The sequence below is a fragment of the Gorilla gorilla genome, chromosome 11 (genome assembly GCF_029281585.2).
Source record: "Gorilla gorilla gorilla isolate KB3781 chromosome 11, NHGRI_mGorGor1-v2.1_pri, whole genome shotgun sequence".
Classification (NCBI taxonomy): Eukaryota; Metazoa; Chordata; class Mammalia; order Primates; family Hominidae; genus Gorilla; species Gorilla gorilla.
Genome location: NC_073235.2, coordinates 98,083,107 through 98,103,708, shown reverse-complemented (window position 1 = coordinate 98,103,708; position 20,602 = coordinate 98,083,107). Strand labels below are relative to the sequence as shown.

The 20,602-nt window shown below is 35.1% G+C and overlaps 1 protein-coding gene across 6 annotated transcripts in view; it reads right to left on the bottom strand.

Moving 5' to 3' along the window:
* The window catches only part of SLC39A10 (solute carrier family 39 member 10), a 160,465-nt gene that overhangs the window by 21,371 nt on the left and 118,492 nt on the right, over positions 1 to 20,602 (bottom strand). For all 6 annotated transcript variants that reach the window (XM_055379304.2, XM_019022503.4, XM_063695058.1 and 3 more), the window contains 3 exons: positions 9,590 to 9,759; positions 7,535 to 7,723; positions 2,826 to 2,946 (listed from right to left, as the gene is read on the bottom strand). In XM_055379304.2, coding sequence (XP_055235279.1) covers positions 2,826 to 2,946; positions 7,535 to 7,723; positions 9,590 to 9,759 — 480 coding nt within the window. The remainder of the gene's footprint in view (positions 1 to 2,825; positions 2,947 to 7,534; positions 7,724 to 9,589; positions 9,760 to 20,602) is intronic.

Here is a 20,602-nt window from a genome sequence, read left to right as displayed (position 1 = left end):
ATGAGGTCAATGGTAGGGAACTGAAATCAAAAGGAGGCAAAGTGAGGAGAAAAACTGGAAAGCATGAAGATAAAAGTTCAGTAAGAGTTCATCTTTGGATAGAAAGCCTTTTTTAAAAAAAATTACTCCCTCTAGACCCCCTCCTCCCTTATTGCAGCAGCCTACTGAGAACTTTATTAACTGTAGCTGGCAAATTAGAAGCTACAATAATGATAAAGAGCAGAATTGTACTTAAAGTGCAGATCCTCGTTCTCTGACAATTTGTGATGTCTGAAAAGCCAGAACCCAAAAAGCTATGCTGAAATGTACAGGCATTATTTCAGACAGTAAATGGCTTGTGATACTCTTGACACTTGTTTTCAAATGTATTTACTAACTGTAGTGTTGACTGCCTGACCAAATTCCAGTGAAACTTAATACACCAAAATATTCCTTTTCAGTCCTATTTACTAGTAACATGTACGCTGTGACTGGCTGGTATAACCACCCCAGTTAAACTGTTTTCATAATTAGTACTGCCAGCAATAGTGGCAAACACTGCAACTTTTCTGCATAAAAAGCATTTATTGCATGCCTACCAGCCACATAAATACATAAGTTTTTCTGACTTCACGTTTATTAAGTGAAATTATTTCCCTTGCTGTGGAAAGTTTATTGAGAACTTCTATTTCATAAATGGATATCCCTACTATGACTATGAAAACATGTCAAGTGTCACATTAGTGTCACAGAAAGCATACACCTATGCTATATTGCTTATTTATATTTATTTGTAAAAATTCAAGCCTAGTTTAAAAGATGTCAGTATTACTAGTCTTGAATTTCTTTTTTTTTTTTTTTTGAGACGGAGTCTCGCTCTGTCACCCAGGCTGGAGCGCAATGGCGCGACCTTGGCTCACTGCAACCCCCACCTCCCAGGTTCAAGCGATTCTCTTGCCTCAGCCATCTGAGTAACTGGGACTACAGGTGCGTGCCACCACACCCGGCTAATTTTTGTATTCTTAGTAGAGACGGGGTTTCACCATATTGGTCAGGCTGGTCTTGAACTCCTGACCTCTTGATCCGCCCACCTTGGCCTCCCAAAGGGCTGGGATGACAGGCATGAGCCACCGCACCCAGCCACTAGTCTTGAGTTTCTAAGAGAGTTCTTTATGATTATACCAGGTAAGTATATAAAAGAGATTATGTGATTTTTTCATCACTTATTTTCTTTAAAATCAGCTATTATAGGAAATATTTTTATTTTATACATGCTGTTTTTTAATTAAAATATAATCACTTAAGCTTACTAATTTGATTATAAGGTTTGTAGCATTGCCGGGCGCAGTGGCTCACGCCTGTAATCCCAGCACTTTGGGAGGCTGAGGCGGGCGAATCACGAGGTCAGGAGATCGAGACCATCCTGGCTAACACGGTGAAACCCCATCTCTACTAAAAACACAAAAAATTAGCCGGGCATGATGGCGGGCGCCTGTAGTACCAGCTACTCGGGAGGCTGAGGCAGAAGAATGGCAGGAACCCGGAAGGTAGAGCTTACAGTGAGCCAAGATCGCGCCACTGCACTGCAGCCTGGGTGACAAAGCGAAACTCCGTCTCAAAAAAAAAAAAAAAAAAAAAAAAGGTTTGTAGCATTACAGAATAACTAAATTTGGATTTATAAACCAGCAGTGATTAATAATGTAAAGTATTAAATATTGAACTTGAACCAGATTTTTAGGAAAATTATGTTGTTTTTTCCCCTTTTATGGTTTTAACTAATTTGAATCCTTCAAGAGGGATTTTTCCATACTATTTTTTGAGACAGAAGATAATTTGAGGGGGAGGGGTGGAGAATGCATCTGTGATACTCTATAAATTCAACATTCTTTACCACAGGTAATAAATGATTATAAACAAGATGCATCTTATATAGTATTAATATTCTGAGCCTTGGATCATATATTTAATATAGGACCTATTTTGAATATTTAATCATATGGCTCCTAGCTTACAAGGGCTAGATCTAAGATTATTCCCATGAGAAATGCTGAATTTATGAAGAATAGATTTTGAAAATGGTTAATTTCTCAAAAACATCAATGTCCAAACATCTACCTTTTTTCATAGGAGGAGACACTAGCAAGCTAGACAAACTATCATAAAAGTATTTGTTGGCCGGGCGCGGTGGCTCACTCCTGTAATCCCAGCACTTTGGGAGGCCGAGGTGGGCAGATCACGAGGTCAGGAGATGGAGACCATCCTGGCTGACACGGTGAAACCCCGTCCCTACTAAAAATACAAAGAAAAAAATTAGCCAGGCGTGGTGGTGGGCGCCTGTAGTCCCAGCTACTGGGGAGGCTGAGGCAGGAGAATGGCATGAACCCAGGAGGCGGAGCTTGCAGTAAGCCGAGATGGCGCTACTGCACTCCAGCCTGGGCGACAGAGTAAGACTCTGTCTCAAAAAAAAAAAGTCTTTGTCATGCATAACCTGTGGTCTGTTGCTGATTAATACAGTACTTTTTCTTGTGTAATTCTTATCTTTATAGCACAAGTATTATCTCAGTGGATCATCCAGAATAACATCTAAAAGATAGGTTCATCTATGTGTTTGCTCTTTAAACTGTTGTTTCTCCTATCCCAAGTTGGCTTTGCATCTATCAGTAAATAAATTATTCAGCTGCCTTATTAGGAGTGCTATGAGGGTAACACCTTTTCTGCTTTTCATCTTGTATTTAGTTTACTGTATTATTTAATTTCAGATTGAATGAATGTAAATAGAAATTAAATGTAAATTTGAATGAAAAAAAAAAGAAAAAAGTTTGTCTTGAGTCAGAATTGCTGTCTACCGGCAAGAGGCTTGAGTTGAAGCCAGTCAGAATCTGGTGTATTGTTTAACTTGTGATCTGAAAGCTTTCTTCCAATAGTTGATTCTTCTGTGTTCTGTTTCATAAACCATTTCTGTTTTCCCTAAAAAAAGAAAAAAAATAGTATCTGATATTAGTATAAAATGTGAGGACACAATTAGCAACAATATTGACTCATTAACACCTACAGGTAAAAATGGTGTTAACTTTATATATAAATTATTTTAAAAGGGCGTGAAAAAAATTCTTGGGAGTAAAGCAATCCAGAGATGAAAAATCCAACTAAATTTGTATTTTTTTAAATATTCAACTAAGAGGTTCCATTCATCTACTTTGAAGTTAAGAACAGAGCACACAGTACTGAATTATTAGATGCAACAAATGAAACGTGTATAACATGTGTAAAATCTCTTATCCAAAAGTGTAAGGTAACAGAAAGTTCCAAAAAACTAAAGCTTGTTTGAATTTTGTTCACATTTAATGCAATCTATATTTCCCTGAATGTGACATAAAGAAGAGTCAAATTTGAGTGAGAATCTTAAGTCTGTAGTTTCCATCTGACACTTAGGCAAGTTTGTTAAATTTATTGAATATAAGAATACTCATCTGTAAAAATAAAAATAACATTTTTATGAGGATTAAATGAGGTGATGTATGAAAGGACCTATCACAGTAAGTGACTCTTAGTAGTCTTATAGTAAAGACAAGCATCCTTTCTTACCACCTTGGAATTAGATGGAGAACATAATTTAATCTGTCCTTAATTAGTTACAAATACTAATTATTGTACTTCATTGTTTAGGTTTAAATTTTTCTTATTGTATGTCTTCACAGTCTGGCTTTTACTGCTTTCTTCTTTTATCAATGTAACTACCACTAACAACTCTTCCAACTTAAATTTCTGCTTCTAATGTATGCTAATTTAAGAAAGCAAATAATTATTCTAGAACAGTGTTGAAAAAAAAGTTTTCTCTGGGAGACGCTTACTGACTGGCATGGCATTTTTTTGTTGCTGGTTTTGTTTATAGGCTGTTAACTATGTTTCAGATGTTTAAGTCTTTTAACTGCTGCATAAGTAAGCTTGCATGGCTAGTAGAGCATAAGGTAATCTCAAAGATGGCCACTATCAATTTCCTTCCTCCCTGTATGAGCATTCTGCTCCACCCATGAGGACATGAAATCTACCCCCCTGCCCTGGAATTCTGGCTAGCCTTTTGACTTGTTTTGATCAATAGAATGCAGGAGAAGTGATGCTCTGCCACTTCCAAAACTAGCTTTATAGAGATCTGGAAGCTTTTGCTTTTGCTCAGGAAAGCCAGCCACTATCCTATGAAGAAGATTGGTCTCTCCTAGAAAGAGAAGCCATGTGGAGAAGCACTAAGATGCAGACAGGGAGTGAAGTATTCTTGGACTTTCTAGCCCTACACATCCTAATCCAGTGGCCTGCTGAATTTTAATGTAATAGTGTTAATGACTCTAGCAAATGGCAAGTAGAGAGGAACTCCCCATTTGAATCCTGGCACAGAGAATAAGAGAAGTAATGGTTAATGTAAGCCACTAAGCCAATAGAAACTGGGAAAAGTTAAGACATTCACAGGAAAATAATGATACAGACAAGTCCTAAAGAGAAGAAAAAAAACAGCAACCATGAGTTAAGGGGAAAAAGGGGAAGGAGGAGCCAACAACAGTACAAAAGTCAATGAGAAGGATATAGAAATTAAAGAAAATGAAAACACCAGCTGAGATTTGGTTTAATTGCTTTGGTTCTGATAGTCCACTTTCTTAGAAGCTTGCAAATCATTACCCTCAAGGTCCCCAACTTGCTGAAACAAGTCAACACCTAGTGTATTATTTAACTTGTGGTTTGAAAGCTGAAACAGTTGATTATTCTGTGCAGACTGTCAAATGTCTATTCTACTCAAGTATCACTATTCCCTTTCTTCAAAAGAATGCCATAACCTTTTCATCTTAGGTTACTTATTGTCCTATTTACCATAAAGCAGATGCCCTGACTTATCTGGCCAGATTCCCTTCTCTGATATAGTTGAGAATTCCTTACTATTTAATATTTAGAGTACACTCCCTGCATCCAAGGTGTTCTTCCAGTGTTTTACTTCCCACAATTTCAAATTTACAAAAAAGCTGTCATGGTTTGGTGACTCCATTCTTGTATCAGTTTTCTTTGCAAAAATAAATGTATAAGCACCAGTAAGCTTAGGTTCAAAATCAGATTAAAAAGATCAAATTATAAAAAACAAAAAACTTGTTTATCTGAAATCTGAAATGTTCCAAAATCTGAAACTTGAGTACTGACGTGATGGTCAAAGGGAAAGCTCACTGGAGCATTTCAGATCTTAGACTGTCACATTAGAGATGCTCAATTGGCAATTCTAAAACTTCTTTACAAACTTTGCAATATCTACTTTATTGTAGTGATGAACTTTTAAATACTTACATGTCTTACATCTAATCAACTAAGAATTCTTCTTGATTCTCCCATCTAAATAATTCCCTTAATCATCTTTTCCTCCCCTATTTCTTCTGCCATGACCCTCATTCAAGCCCCACCACCTCTTTTGAATTATTCTACAATAATCTACTTAGCCAACTCTTGTTTCCCTGCAGCCCCTTCTGTGTTGGCATCCCTCCCACCATATTTTATTCTCTACTCGTCCATCAGAATTAATTACTTCACCTTCCACAAGCCCCTTCAAAATCTAAATACTGTTAGCTCTCTTTTACTTTTCTCTAAGTTGAACTTTCCCAGTTCCTTTTATCATTCTTCTTTTCTAGGCTCACTATCTTAATCACCTCTCCTTTGGAGGCAAACAAATGTGATGATGTCCTGACTAAATATAACTAAAATATACAATTTGAAATAAGATACGAAAATACAGATGAGAAGTAAGATTTCTTTCTCATGATTTAGATAACTATTGGAAATCATGAGGAATGAGTCATAGTCACACAAATAAGTTTTATGTAAACCAGAATCACTCCCATGAATCCCAGTTCAGAGATCTGTTCCAAATCATGAAAGGAATATATACAAAACACACACATATGCAAACAAAACAGAAACAAAAATAGTATAAAATTGTATCTTAAAAGTAGACTGCACATCTTTAAGATCTTGACCATCCCAAAAAAGGTATCTGGAATTAACTAACAAAATGAATTTTCCAACTCTTTTTTTTGTGGAAAGCTTTACTTAAAAACAGAATATACTGAAGATAATCACTGTTAGTATCACAAACATGTTAGTGAGATGTATTCAGGATAGAGCTTTAAAAGGCAGATGTGAACTGAAGTGAATAGGGAGGAGTATAAATCATAGTGAATGGCAGCAGCCCTGAATTTACTTTCTTGGAGGATAATTCTTCTTAGATATTTTTCGTAGTCTCATAAATGTGAGGTGAAACAGACAGCTGCATCACCATCAGAGTATTTAAGCAACAGTTCAACCAAGCGTCAAGCATCATCTCCAAAGTGGTGCATCATTCTTGAAAAGAGTCACCATTTCCATCATTTCATTTTATTTTCTTCCTACAAAGCCCCCTTAATCTGACTTCTTACCTCCAGTAAGAAGTGTGAAAACACTTTCTGTGTGAAAACATTTTCATTAAAAAATACTACAATAAAAGTCACACGATTAAAAATATTACCTAAGAAGACGGATGAAACTTGCTTCTCTTTACATACTTTCACATTTTTATAATAAACTTAATTAGAAAATATCTTTTGCCATCCTATTTAAGTCAATTAGGTATGATGTAACACAAAATAACTGAAACTGAGACTGCTGTATCTTGATTATAAATGCCAAAATAAATGTAGTAACAAAAATGGCAAAGATCAAAGTCATGTCGGGTGTGGTGCCTCATGCCTGTAATCCCAAGTCTTTGAGAGACTAAGGTGAGAGGATCACTTGAACCCAGGAGTTCAAGACCAGCCTGGGCAACATACTGAGAACTCTGTCTCTACAAATAATTTTTAATAGTTAGAGGGCACCAGGCATGGTGGCTCATGTCTGTAATCCCAGCACTTTGGGAGGCTAAGGCAGGTGGATCACTTGAAGCCAGGAGTTCAAGACCACCCTGGCCAACATGGCAAAACCCCGTCTCTACTAAAAATACAAAAACTAGCCAGGCATGGTGGTGTGCAGCTATGGTCCTACCCACTTAGGAGGCCGAGGCACAAGAATTGCTTGAACCTAAGAGGTGGAGGTTGCTGTGAGTGGAGATCATGTCACTGCATTCTAGCCTGGGCCACATAGCGAGAATCTGTCTCAAAATACATACATGCATACATACATACATACATACATACATACATACATACAAGTTAGCTGGGCATGGTGGCATGTGCCTATGGTCCCAGCTACTCGGGAGGCTGGGGCAAAAGGATCACCTGAGCCCAGGAGGTCAAGGTTGCAGTGAGCCATGATCACAACACTGCATTGCAGCCTAGGTGGCAGAGGGAGACCCTGTCTCAAAAAAACCAAACAACAACAACAACCACACATTTAATTTTAAAAAATCAAAGTCAGCTTTTTACTCTAAAGATTAGCTGTTACAAAACTGAGACTTAATACACACCAACATCATAATTAAGGAAAGCATATACCCAGAAAAGGATAATTTTTGTTTTGAGTTTTATGGTATAAAATTAAATAAATAAAAAATACTTACTCTTTGTTGTTTGTAGTGCTTAAACATTCTAATGCAGTGTTCAATGATAAATAGCAAGTAAATGCCTCCTAGAGCAACAAGTCCTTTCAATACAGCATCATATTCTTCCAAAAACTTGTTAGATTCATGTCCATGAGAATGTCCATGCCCATGTGCATGTTGGTGACTGTGATCATGTCCACCCTGAGACTATTAATAAGAACAAATAAAACTTCTAAACAAATAATTGAAATGCTATTTAAAATTTTGAAATTATAATAATTATAATCTCCTAAATGACACAGAAAAAATACCTTTCAAGTTTTAAAGTGCTCCCCTAGATATTATCTCACTTAGTCTTCCATTTAATTTGCTTTACTCAGTTGTCCAGAATACTGCTACATTTTACAGTAACTCAAAGACACCAAGTCAAATGCTATAAGAACAAGATACATACTACAGTGAGAGAATCAAGCCAGAAGTAACAATAGGGAGTGATGGGTTCTTTGTAAATTGAAGTGAACATGATCTACTTACATGCCAAATATTTAGTAAAAATGAAACAAAACACACAAACTAATTCACCAGCAGTCACTTGTGATTCCCTGTAATCTAATTCTTTCTTAAACTGATTATCATATATTTTTTCTTTCAACTTTTATTTTAAGTTCAGGGGTACAAGTGCAGGTTTGTTACACAGGTCAATTTATGTCAGGGGGAGTTGTTGTACAGATTATTTCATCAATTTCTTCTCTTATAAATTATTTCAGAGGTAATAAGGTCGCTATCTCTGCATATACTGTGGAAAGTTAGCAAGAGGGTATCCTTAAATATGTAATTTTCTATATTTTAAAGCTTTAGCAATCATAAATGTATGTATAGAAAATGTTATGTTTCAACATTATGAAATGTACAAGTATCACAACAGTAATCTTATACAACATAAGTTAGATAACTGCACTTAAGTATCTTTCTTCGTTCTAAAATTTATTTGTATTCTTTTCCTGTTAACTAGTGGTCAACCAAAGAGATATCTAAACCTCTCAGAGGATATCAGACCACTCAAAAAGGTAACAGCTAGGTTAAGTTAACCCTTCTTAATACAAAAACAAGTTGAACAGCACTTAAATACTGTTCTCACTTCAATAACTCTTACTAGGCCCAGTTCTAAAGGAAACTGTTGCTATTCTTGATGGCTAGTAGAAATGGTGAAACAAAAACTTCATATTCACAGCCTTAAGATTTATTAACCTGTTTATTTAAAAAAAAAAAAGCAATGCCATATATTGCTGTAGATACTAAATCTGGAATTCTCAACCAAGAGTGCAGAAGAGAGGAGATATACACAACACACAAATATAATCCTGTCTCCCAAATTCTCTAGAAGGGAAATACTCAATACTTCAATTTTATATTTGGAAAAGAAAAATCCCCATTGTTTTCATAATTTGAAGTAAAAATAGTAAGAGTGAATTAAATACTCTTAGCTGGTGATAGACAGCTATCTACCTAACTATTGATAGGTTATAGAGAGCAACTTTTAAAAAGGTTGGTAAGCATGGTACTAGGAATATGGGCTTGTGATCCTATAATTAGAAGTGTTCCCAAAGAGAAGAAAAGGAGTGGCATGCCAGGTGAAAAGATAAATGCCCCCATGTATAAAGAGCTAAGTGTAAAACAGTGCACTGAGTGTATCTGCCTACTCCCGCTCAAAGATGCTGATGGCATACCACCTACAGGCATAATCATTACAACATATCTTATGCATTTCTCCTAAAGGCTAACCTGATATGCTACACAGATAGAAAAAGACCACTCACTGCTACTGATATTGCAAATTTTAATCCAATGAGTTTTTTTTAAAGACTATTGAAAGCAAAGTTGACCTAATGATTCAATTTATTTAAAAAAATATTGCTATTAAAACTCTGAAAATGGAGAAAAAAATACTTCATCCTATAAGCAAATAAAACAATACAAATACTAGATTACTGTGCTATAGCTTGCTAATGAAGGACCCTTTCAGCTTAAATATTTTTATTTTAAATTTTTAAAAACATTAAAAACATTTCTTACATGGGGCAGTAGATGAAGAAGGGCGTCTCCACTCATTGTTCCTACAGCTAATGCAACAAGGAATGTAAGAAGGAATTTGAAGCATCCTTGGTTAATGATAGGAACCAAGATCACGCCTAGCAAGGAAAGCAGGCTAATGACAGTGATAGAAATGATACCACAAATCCAGGCTGTAGAAAAGAAATTAAGAGTCAACATTAGTATAACAATTTAAACCAACAGACTACCAAAAAGAATAAAAATATAAGATAAATGAATCGTAGAAGGTAGATTATTTTACCCAGATTATAAAAGCTTTAAGGCATTGTTTAAAAACAAAACAAAAATATGACATATAACTAACTTAAACATGTTTAAAAAGAATTAAGACACTCAGATCAAGTTATAAATAGTACCTTCAATGGCCCACGAGATAAGAACCAGTGACTTAAAATGACTGAAGGCTGTGATTCACTTAATAGCTAAACTATAAATAAAAATTTCCCGAAGTCTAAAGGCAGAGCCACAATAATAAAGCTGTTTATTTAAAGAATATAATTATAAAACTCACCTGAGAACATTAAAAAAGCCAAGTATCTATTTAATGTGTTACAATCTTTGTAAATCTTTCTAATACAGAGTTTAAGAAATGTAACATAGCCCCAAATGGAAATATATTCATATGATGAGATAACAAAAAAGTCTTATTACTGGTAGCTTTATTGTTACAAAGGTTAGTTCAGTCCTATTTTTCTTGATTTTTTTTCTCCACACCTGGTTCCAAACTCCCATTCCTCCAATTTGGGTTTCTGTAACAATTTACCACTTAAAAAAAAGTCACTATATAATTTTAACTGGCTCAGAACACAAGAGAAATGCTTTCACAATATGACTTAAAGAAAAATAGGTATGGTGGGGAAGGGGAATTCTGTATACATGTCTTTATCTAGGTCATTCACAAACAGGTAAGACATCAGAAATATATGCCAGTGGTTTGGGGGCTGGACATTTTCATTACAATTTCTATTACTGGCCTAAAATGAAATAGAAATGTTATTAGTTTTTAAAATTCTGCTTATTTTAAGATCTACAGAAAATCTCACTGAAGAGCAATAATTTTATAAAGATTTTAATCTAAAATACTATTTTTCAAATCAAATCTAAGAGGACTATAAATCTGCTGAAAGACTTTATTAAGTCTGTGATATAATATTGAAAAAATACATCTCTTCATCAAAATAACTCAAAATTTTCAACAACAAGGAAAAGTAAAGATAGGGAGATGATACTAACTGTCCCACTAAAGGCTGAACTTTATCAATAAAACTGTTTTATCCAATGGGCGTTGTATTCACAATATCCAGTAATGTTAACACTATAGCCAATACTCATTAGCTCAATTATCTCACTGAATTAAAACAATAGATAATCTATCACTAATAGAAGCTCTGTGGCTTCCCCTGTATCTTAAAAGAGAATTCCTATCACGTAAATATAGGTAACCTAAGAGGCAAAATAAGATTCAAACACAACCAGTATTAGAGGGCTGAGGATCTACCCACTAGATTTGGATTCAATGGCTTCAATCCTTGCAAGGATTTTGGATTAAGGAAGGAGCAGGAACTCAATTCTTGAGGAACCAGGATCATATTTATTACAAAAATAATATATCCTGGTTAGTGGAAAGAAAGGATGAGGAGGATTGCGGCCTGGCGTGGTGGCTCACGCTTCTAAACAGCACTTTGGGAGGCCAAGGCAGGCGGATAGCTTGAGTCCAGGAGTTTGAGACCAGCCTGGGCAACACGGTGAAACTCCATATGGACTAAAAATACAAAAATCAGCCAAGTGCGGTGGTACATGCCTGTAGCCCCAGCTACTTGGGAAGCTGAGGTGGAAGGATCACTTGAGCTTGGGCAGCGGAGGTTCCAGTGAGCTAAGATTGTGCCACTGCACTCCAGCCTGGGTGACAAAGTAAGACCCTATCTCAAAACAAACAAACAAACAACAACAACAAAAAACCACAGGGGCAGGGGTAGGGCAGTGATTGCTCTAACTAACTATTGTTGGGATGACAAACCACGGGGAGCTGATGTCAAAAACCTTATTCTAGAAAGAAAAAATATATGCTCAAATAAGGTTTATAGGCTAACTTAATGATGATCACCAGGCTAGTTTGTTTGTCCCCCATTTATAGACAGGAAAAATAAAATCAGTGGAAGAACTTAATGAAATAAGTCAGAAGTAGTCATAGGTATAAATTTTAGACACGAGGTCTTAGAGCCAATAAAGTTATTGGCCAGCTAAATCAAAAATGGTTTGTCAAAACTACTGCAGCTCTCTAGATCCAATCATATTGAACAAAAAAATAGAGACAAAAAGGACAGGGAACTTAAAATAACTACATGGGACAAAGTGAGTTGGTAACAAAAGCATTAACCTGAAGATAAACTGTATCTTACACAGTAATATATAACTCTCCCTTTACAAATATATTTCTCCTTATTATTTTGGCAAAAATCTAATATAGAAGCAACTTTTCTAAAAGCAACAGCCTAAAAGCAACTTCAATTAAGAATTTGAAAATGTGCACTCTAAACTACTTGGAAAAGCCAGTAATTCATACTCTAAGATACTCTAGGAGAAAAAAATAAAATGTATTTACTTACTAATGTAAATATATGTGAATGAGGACTGCCAGAACTACAGACAAGACCCCAAATACACAAGATATACAGAGTAAACACCTGATAACCCTTCATAGTTATTAGAAATTTTTATTAATCAGAATTATTTTAGCCAAGAATGCACTAGAATTAGTCACCAAAATTACCCAGTAAAAATATTTTAATGGCTCAGGGTCCTTTGCTTATGCCTGTAATCCAAGCATTTTGGGAGGTCGAGGCAGACAGGCTGATTAAGGTCAGGAGTTTGAGACCAGCCTGGGCAACATGGCAAAACCCCATCTCTGCAAAAAATATAAAAATTAGCCGGGCGTGGTGGCATGTGCCTGTAGTCCAAGATCCTTGGGAGGCTGAGGTGAGAGGATGGCTGGAGCCTGGGAGGCTGATATTGCAGTAAGCCAAGATCATGCCACTGCACTCCAGCCTGGGTGACAGAGTCAGACCCTGTCTCACAAAAAGAGTTCTTTTGTGGAATAGTGTTTTGATGAAAAGAAAACTTAAAATAAATCAATAAATAGTCTCTGTATTACTTTGAACATTTTAACTCTTTAAAAATATTTTTCTATTTCTTTTAGAGGAAATATGTATAGCATGCTTGCTATATAAAATATTTTAAAGACTACCTTCAAAAGATTTTTAACTGACTAAAAAAAAGACCTAAATTCTAGGACTAAAATTGATCCTATATCTTTTGATAACTTTGTTTTTGCATATAAAACATAGAGGGCACAACTGGAAATATTATAACATAGTTAATTACTCCTTCATATATACATTGCCTTGATTGACAGAGTTGAAAATTATAAAAATATTTTCAAAGATGCCAATTATTCTGCCCCTTTAAAAAGAGAATCGTTCTAAATTATTTGCTTGTGATTAGCTACTTGAACTGGCCACATACTAGCTATTGTCATATTATACTGCTAGAAAAAACTTTAATAATCTAGCATTTCTCAAACTGAGCTCATTAGTTCTATGAGATAGGGGGTATTTCAAAGGGGAGGGAGGAGAAATTTGATAATCAAGTAAGTTTTGGTAATGCTGAATTACACAGGTTCCTTCAGAGCCTCTAACAGTTTAATAAGCAATGTGAATCTCTGAAAGAAGAATACAATATGCAGCATTTTCCCAACTTATCTGATCATGGAATTTATTAGTCTAGGAGAGGGTCTTCAAAAAGTTCATGGAAAATGCATATTATGAAAAAAATCAATTTACTTGTGCCCTAATTGAAAAGGACCAACAATTAACAGCACAAACAATACTCAACACCACAGACATCTCAGCTGGTTGACCTAACACAATTCTGACAGAAAAATTAAAGTTGAACAAACTTTCCGCTCAACTGGTGCCAAAACTCCTGTGCCCAGATCAGCTGTAGACAAGAGAAGAACTTTCCATGGAAATTTTAAACAAGTGGGAGCAGGATGCTGAAGTATTTCTTTGAAGAATTGAAGAAGGAAATGAAACATGGCCTTAATAGTATGATCCTGTAATTAATGCCAATGAACTGTATACTTAAACATGGTTAAAAGAGGAGGATTCTGGAAAGACTGTGGAGTAGGAAGCACCAGAAATCTGTATGCCCCCTAAACTGTAAATGAACTGACAAAATCTGTCTGATATTAACTACTTTGGAACTCTGTAGTCTATTGAAGGCTTGCAACTTCTAGGGGAAAGCTCGATGGTAAAATGTGGTTAATTTTGATCAATTTCAGCTCTTAGTTTAGTGGCAGCTACCCATCTGCCATCCTTAGTCCTTTGAAAGGAAGCTGTGCCTGGTGTCCTGAATTCAATCTACAGGACCCTACAATTACAGGAGCTAGAGTAGACAAAATGTATTTTGCTCCCCAAATACTGTACTCTGTACAGTACTCTGATCACTGTACTCTGTACACTGATCACTGATTCTGATCACAGAAGTACAGGCAGAGACAGGTGGCCATGTTGCTGTACCTCTCCTCATTTTTGCAAATCTCTCTCCTGGCTAAAGTGACTTCCAGGGGATTTAAAAGGCCAGCACCTCTTTTTCCTCCCTTCTTTTTTTCTCTTTTGGGAGCCAGGCAATAAATATTGGAAAATTCAAAAATAACTACATACTTGGAGAAAATAAGAAAGTAATCATGCATGCCTAGGGAAAGGCACAGGCTCAAAAAGGACCTATGAAGATAGGCTAGGTGCAGTGGCTCATGCCTGTAATCCTAACACTCTGGGAGGCTGCGATGGGAGATTACCTGAGCCCAGGCGTTTGAGACCAGCCTGGGCAACATGACAAAAACCCATTTCTACTAAAAATACAAAAACTAGCTGGGCATGGTGGCACATGCCTGTAGTTCCAGCTACTCTGGAGGTTGAGGCGGGAGGATCACCTGAGCCCAGAAGGTTGAGGCTGTAGTGAGCCATGATCATGCCACTGCACTCCAGCCTGGGTGACAAAGTGAGATCCTGTCTCAAAAAAACAAAAAACAAAAAAAACCTGTGAAAATCTTATGTTTATCCCACAGAGACAGCATAAAACAATAACCCTCCCCAACCCAAATTAATAACAAACAAACACAATTTAACAAGAAAATAGCAAACCCTGGGGAAGGAGAAGAATCTGACTTCTAGAGTTAGCATATTATTAGAATCAAATGTCCAGTTTTCATAAAACCAAAAGGCATACAAAGAAACAAAAAAGCAAGGCACATTAAAAAAAAAAAAAAAAAAAAAAAAGAATCACAGAAACTGTCCCTGAAAAAGACCTAATGGCAGATCTACTAGACTAGACAATGACTTTAAAACAACTGTCTGAAGGATTCTAAAAAAAAAAAAAAAAAAAAGTCAAGAAGATAATGTATAAACAAAATGGAAGTATCAATAAAGGGGTAGAAAAACTAAAGATAAATCAAAAAGAAACTCTGGAACTGCGAAGTACAATAACTGAAATGAAAAATTCACTAGAGAGATTCAAAGGCAGATTTGAGCAGGCTGAAGTATCAGTGGACTTGAAAACAGGACAATGGAAATTACTGACGCTGAAGAACAGAAAGAAAAAATATTGACTAAAAATGAACAGAGCCTATGGGACCTGGAGGGTACCACCAAGCAGACCAACATCCATATACACTGTAGAAGTCAAGTAAGATGAAGGGGAGGGGTGGGGTGGGGGGGAGGGACAGCAAGAATATTTTAAGAAGTAATGGCTAAAAACTTCCCAAATTTGATGAAGGGCATGAATATAAACATCTAAGAAGCTAAATGAACTCCAATAAGAGGAACTCAAGAGACCCACACCAAGACATATTATAATCAAACTCTTGAAAGACAAAGAGAGACTCCTGAAAGCTGCAAGAGAAGCAACTCATCACATATAAGAAGCTCTCAGTAAGATTACAAGCAGATTTCTCAACAGAAACTTTGTGGGTCAGAAGGCAATAGACCGATACATTCAAAGTCCTAAATGAAAAAACAAAATTGTCAACCAAGAATCCTATATGCTGCAAAACTGACGTTCAAATGTGAGGGAGAAACTAAGACATTCCCAAGTAAACAAAAGCTGAGGGAGTTTGTTGCCACTAGACTTGCCCTGTAAGAAATAAAAGAGTCCTTCAAGGGGAAAGGACACTAAACAGTAACCTGAAAGGTGTGGAGAAAGGTGTGGAGATGAAGTTGTAAAGGAGCAGAATTTTTGTATGCTATTGAAGTTAAAATGATATAAATTCAAATTAGACTGTTTTAACTTTAGGCTGCTAAATGTAATCCCCATAATAACCACAAGAAAACAGCTACAGAATATACACAAAAGGAAATGAAAAAGGAATTTAACCTTTTCACTACCAAAAAAAGTCAACTAAATACAATGGAAGACATTAGCAGTAGGAATGAAGGACAAAAAAAGCATTAAGGCATACAGAAAAACAAACAGCAAAATAACAGAAGTCCTTCCTTATCACAGTAATTACTTTAAATGTAAATGGATTAAACTCTCCAATCAACTGACAGAAATTGGCAGAATGAATAAAAACACATGAGTCAACTATGTGTTATATACAAGAGACTCACTTTACATCAAAGACACAAACAGGCTGAAAGTGAAAAGATGGAAAACGATATTCCATGAAAATAGTAACCAAAAGAGAGCAGGGGTGGTTAAACTAATATCAAAGTAGACTTTTAAATCAAAAAAGGTTACAAGAAACAAGGAAGAACAGCAATAAAACAATTATAAACATTTATGTACCTAAAAATAGAATATCAAAATATACAAAACAAAAACTGTCACGATTGACGGGAGAAATAAACAGTTCTACAATAATAGTTGGAGACCTCAGTAATCCACTTTCAATAATGAATAAAACAGCTATCCAGCAGATGGACAAGGAAATAGAGGACTTAATACAATAAACCAACTACATCTAATATACATATAAGGAACACTACTCAAAACAGCACTAGAAACATTCGTCAGTGCACATGGAACATTTTCCAGGATAGACCATGTATTAGGTCGCAAATTAAGTCTCAACAGATTTAAAAATATAAATATAATACAAAGTGTCTTCTCCTACCATAATGGAATAGTTAGAAATCAACTACTGAAGTAAAACTGGAAAATTTACAAATTCATAGAAATTAAACAACATATTCTTAACAACTGGATCAAGGAAGAAATTACAAGGGACATTAGAAAATACTTAAGAGACAAATGAAAACAAAACTACAACCAAAACTTAAGGGATACGTCTAAACTAGTGCTAAGGGAAAAACAGATAATTATTAACACTCCATGAAAAAACAAGTAAGATCTCAAACCAAAAACTTAACATTACACTTAAGGGACTAGAAAAAGAAGAACAAACTAAGCCAAGACTAGCAGAAGGAAGAATATAATAAAAATTAGACCAGAGGTAAATGAATAGAGAGCAGAAAAACAAAATCAATGAAACCTATAGTTGATTCTTGGAAAAGATCACAAACTTGACAAACCTTTAGCTAGACTGACTAAGAAAAAGAGAGAAGATACAAATTACTAAATTCAGAAATTAAAGTGGGGATGTTACTACTGATTACAAAGAAATAAAAAGGATTATAATAGAATACTATGAACAGCTGTAAACCAACAAACTGGATAACCTATATGACATGGACAAATTCCTGGCAACACAAAACCTACCAAGACTAAATCATGAAAAAACAGAAAATGGGAATAGACTATAACTGGTAAGACTGAATCAGAAATCAAAAATCTTCCAACAAAACAAAGTCCTGGACCTGATAAATTCTACCTAACATTTAAAGAAGAACTAATACCAATCCTTCTCAAACTTTTTCCAAAAAAATCAAAGAGGAGGTAACACTTTCTAACTCATTCTATGAGGCCAGCATTACCCTGATACTAAAGGTATCAAAGACACTACAAGAAATGACAACTACAGACCAATATCCCTTATGAACACAGATGTAAAAATTGTCAAAGAAAAAAAAAACTAGCAAACAAAATCCAGCAACATATTAAAAGGATTATACAACCTGACTTAAATGGGATTTATTGCTGGAATGCAATAAAAGTTCAATATATAAAAATCAATATGTATTAACAGAATAAAGAAAAAAACACCCACATGATCATCTCAATGAGCAGAAAAAGCACTTGACAAAATTCAATATCCTCTCATGATCAAAAGACTCAACAAACTAGGAACAGACAGAAACAACCGTACATAATAAAAGCCATATATGAAAAACTCACAGTAAACATCATACTCAATGGTGAAAGACAAAGCCTTTCCTCTAAGATGAAGAACAAAACAAGGATGCTTGCTTTCATCACTTCTATTCAATATAGTACTGGAAGTTCTAGCCAAACAATTAGGCAAGAAAAAAATTAAAAACATCCAATTTGGAAAGGAGTAAGTAAAATTACATCTGTTTGCACTTGATCTTACATATAGAAAATCATAAAGATTCCACAGAAGCACTTGATTTTTCAAGTTGCCTGCTTGGCCCTCTTCCAAGTACTCTACTTTCTCTAATAAACTCTCACTTTTCTTAAAATAAATTCTCTGCTGTGTTTAAAAAAAACAAAAAAGATTTCACACAAAAAAGTATTCGAATGAATTCAGCAAAATAGCGGGATACAAAGTTAACACAAAAATCAGTTGCATTTTTATATATACTAACAATGAACAATCTGAAAAGGAAATTATGAAAACAATTCCACTTACAATAGCATCAAAAAGAATAAAATACTTAGCAATTAACTTAACCAAGGAGGTAGAAGACTTGTACAATGAAAACTACAAAACATTCTGACTGGTGTAAGATGGTATCTCATTGTGGTTTTGATTTGCATTTCTCTAATAATCAGTGATGTGGAGCTTTTCTTCATATGCTTGTTGGCTGCACGTATGTCTTTTACTGAAAAGTGTTTATTCATGTCCTTTGCCCACTTTTTAATGGGGTCATTTTTTCTTGTAAATTTGTTTAAATTCCTTATAGATGCTGGAGATTAGAGCTTTGTCATATGCATAACTTTGCAAAATTTTTCTCCCATTCTGTAGGCTGTCCCCTCTATGAGGGGAACAAGAGACACTGACGCCTTTTCCATGGTGAAGGTGGGGAGGGACAGCATCAGGAAAAATAACTAATGGGCACTAGGCTGAATACCTGGGTGACTAATCTGTACAACAAAATCCTATGACACAAATTTACCTATTAACAAACCTGCATGTGTAACTTGAACTTAAAAGTTAAATTTAAAAAAAGAGTAAAAAAGAAAACTACAAAATATTGCGGAACGAAATTAAAGAAGACAAATAAATGAAAACATACCCCATGTTCACGGATTGGAAGACTTAATACAGTCAGCACTTGGTATCTGCAGAAATTAGTTCTAGTAACCCCCTACAGACACCAAAATCTGTGGATGCTCAAGTGCCTTATGTAATATAGCATAATAATTGCATTTAATCTATGCACATCCTCTCTTATATTTTAAATCATTATTAAATTATAGTTGATCATTGAGCAACATGGGTTTGAACTGCGAGGATCCACTTAATACATGGATATTTTTCTGCCTTGGCCACCCCTGAGACAGTTAAGACCAAGAGATCCCTCCCTCTTCCACCTCTGTCCTCAGCCTACTCAACATGAAGATGATGAGAATGAAGACCTTTATCATGATTAACTTTCATTTAATGAATAGTTAATATGAATAATGAATAGAAAATCCTAAAGATTCCACCCAGGCACTTGATTTTTCAAGTCACCTGCTTGGCCCTTTTCCAAGTGTACTATACTTTCTCCAATAAACTCTCACTTTGCTTAAAATAAATTCTCTGCTGCATATCCTTACAATTAATAATAAATTCTACATAAATTCCTTATGATTTTCTTAATATATTTTCTTTTCTCTGGCTTATTTTATTCTAAGAATATACAATATATAATAGATATAACATACTGTTGACATAAATTGACTATATTATTGGTAAGGCTTCTGGTCAACAGTAGGCTACTAGTAGTTATATTTTGGGAGAGCCAAAAGTTATACACAAATTTTCGACTACACGGGGATTAGCACTGCTAATCCCCCCACGTTGTTCAAGGGCCAACTGTAATTTATAATATCTAACACAATATAAATGCTATGCAAATAGTTGTATTGCTTTTTATTTGTGTTATTTTTTACTCTTGTATTATTTTTATATTTTCCCCAAATATTTTTGGTCCTTGGGTTGGTTGAATCTGCACATGCAGAATTCACAGATATTAAGGGTGGACTGTATTGCTAAGATGTCAATGCTGCCCAAGTTGATTTACGGATTCAATGCAATCCCTATTAAAATCCTAATGATAGGTTGTTTTTTTTTTTTTTTTCAGAAATAAAAAATAAAAAACATCCTAAAATTCATGTGAAACTGCAAGGAACCCAAAATAGCCAAGATAAACTTGAAAAACAAAAACAAAACTGGAGGACTCACACTTCCTGATTTTAAAACTTACTACACAAAGCTACAGTAATCAAAACAGTTCAGTAACGGCATAAAAACAGACATACCAATGGAATAGAAGAGAGAGCCTGGAAATAAGCCTTCAAATATATGGTTAAATGATTTTTGACAAGGGTGCAAGATGAACATTTAATGACAGAAAGAACAGTCTTTTCAACAAATGATGCAAGAAAAACCAGATATCCACATGCAAAAGAATACAGTTGGACTCTTATTTAGCACTATACATAAAAGTTAATTCAAAATGAATCAAATACCTCAATTAAATATATGACCTAAAACTATAAAACTCTTAGAAGAAAACTGGGCAAAAGCTTCACAACATTAGATTTGAGAATAATTTCTGAAAAATGAAA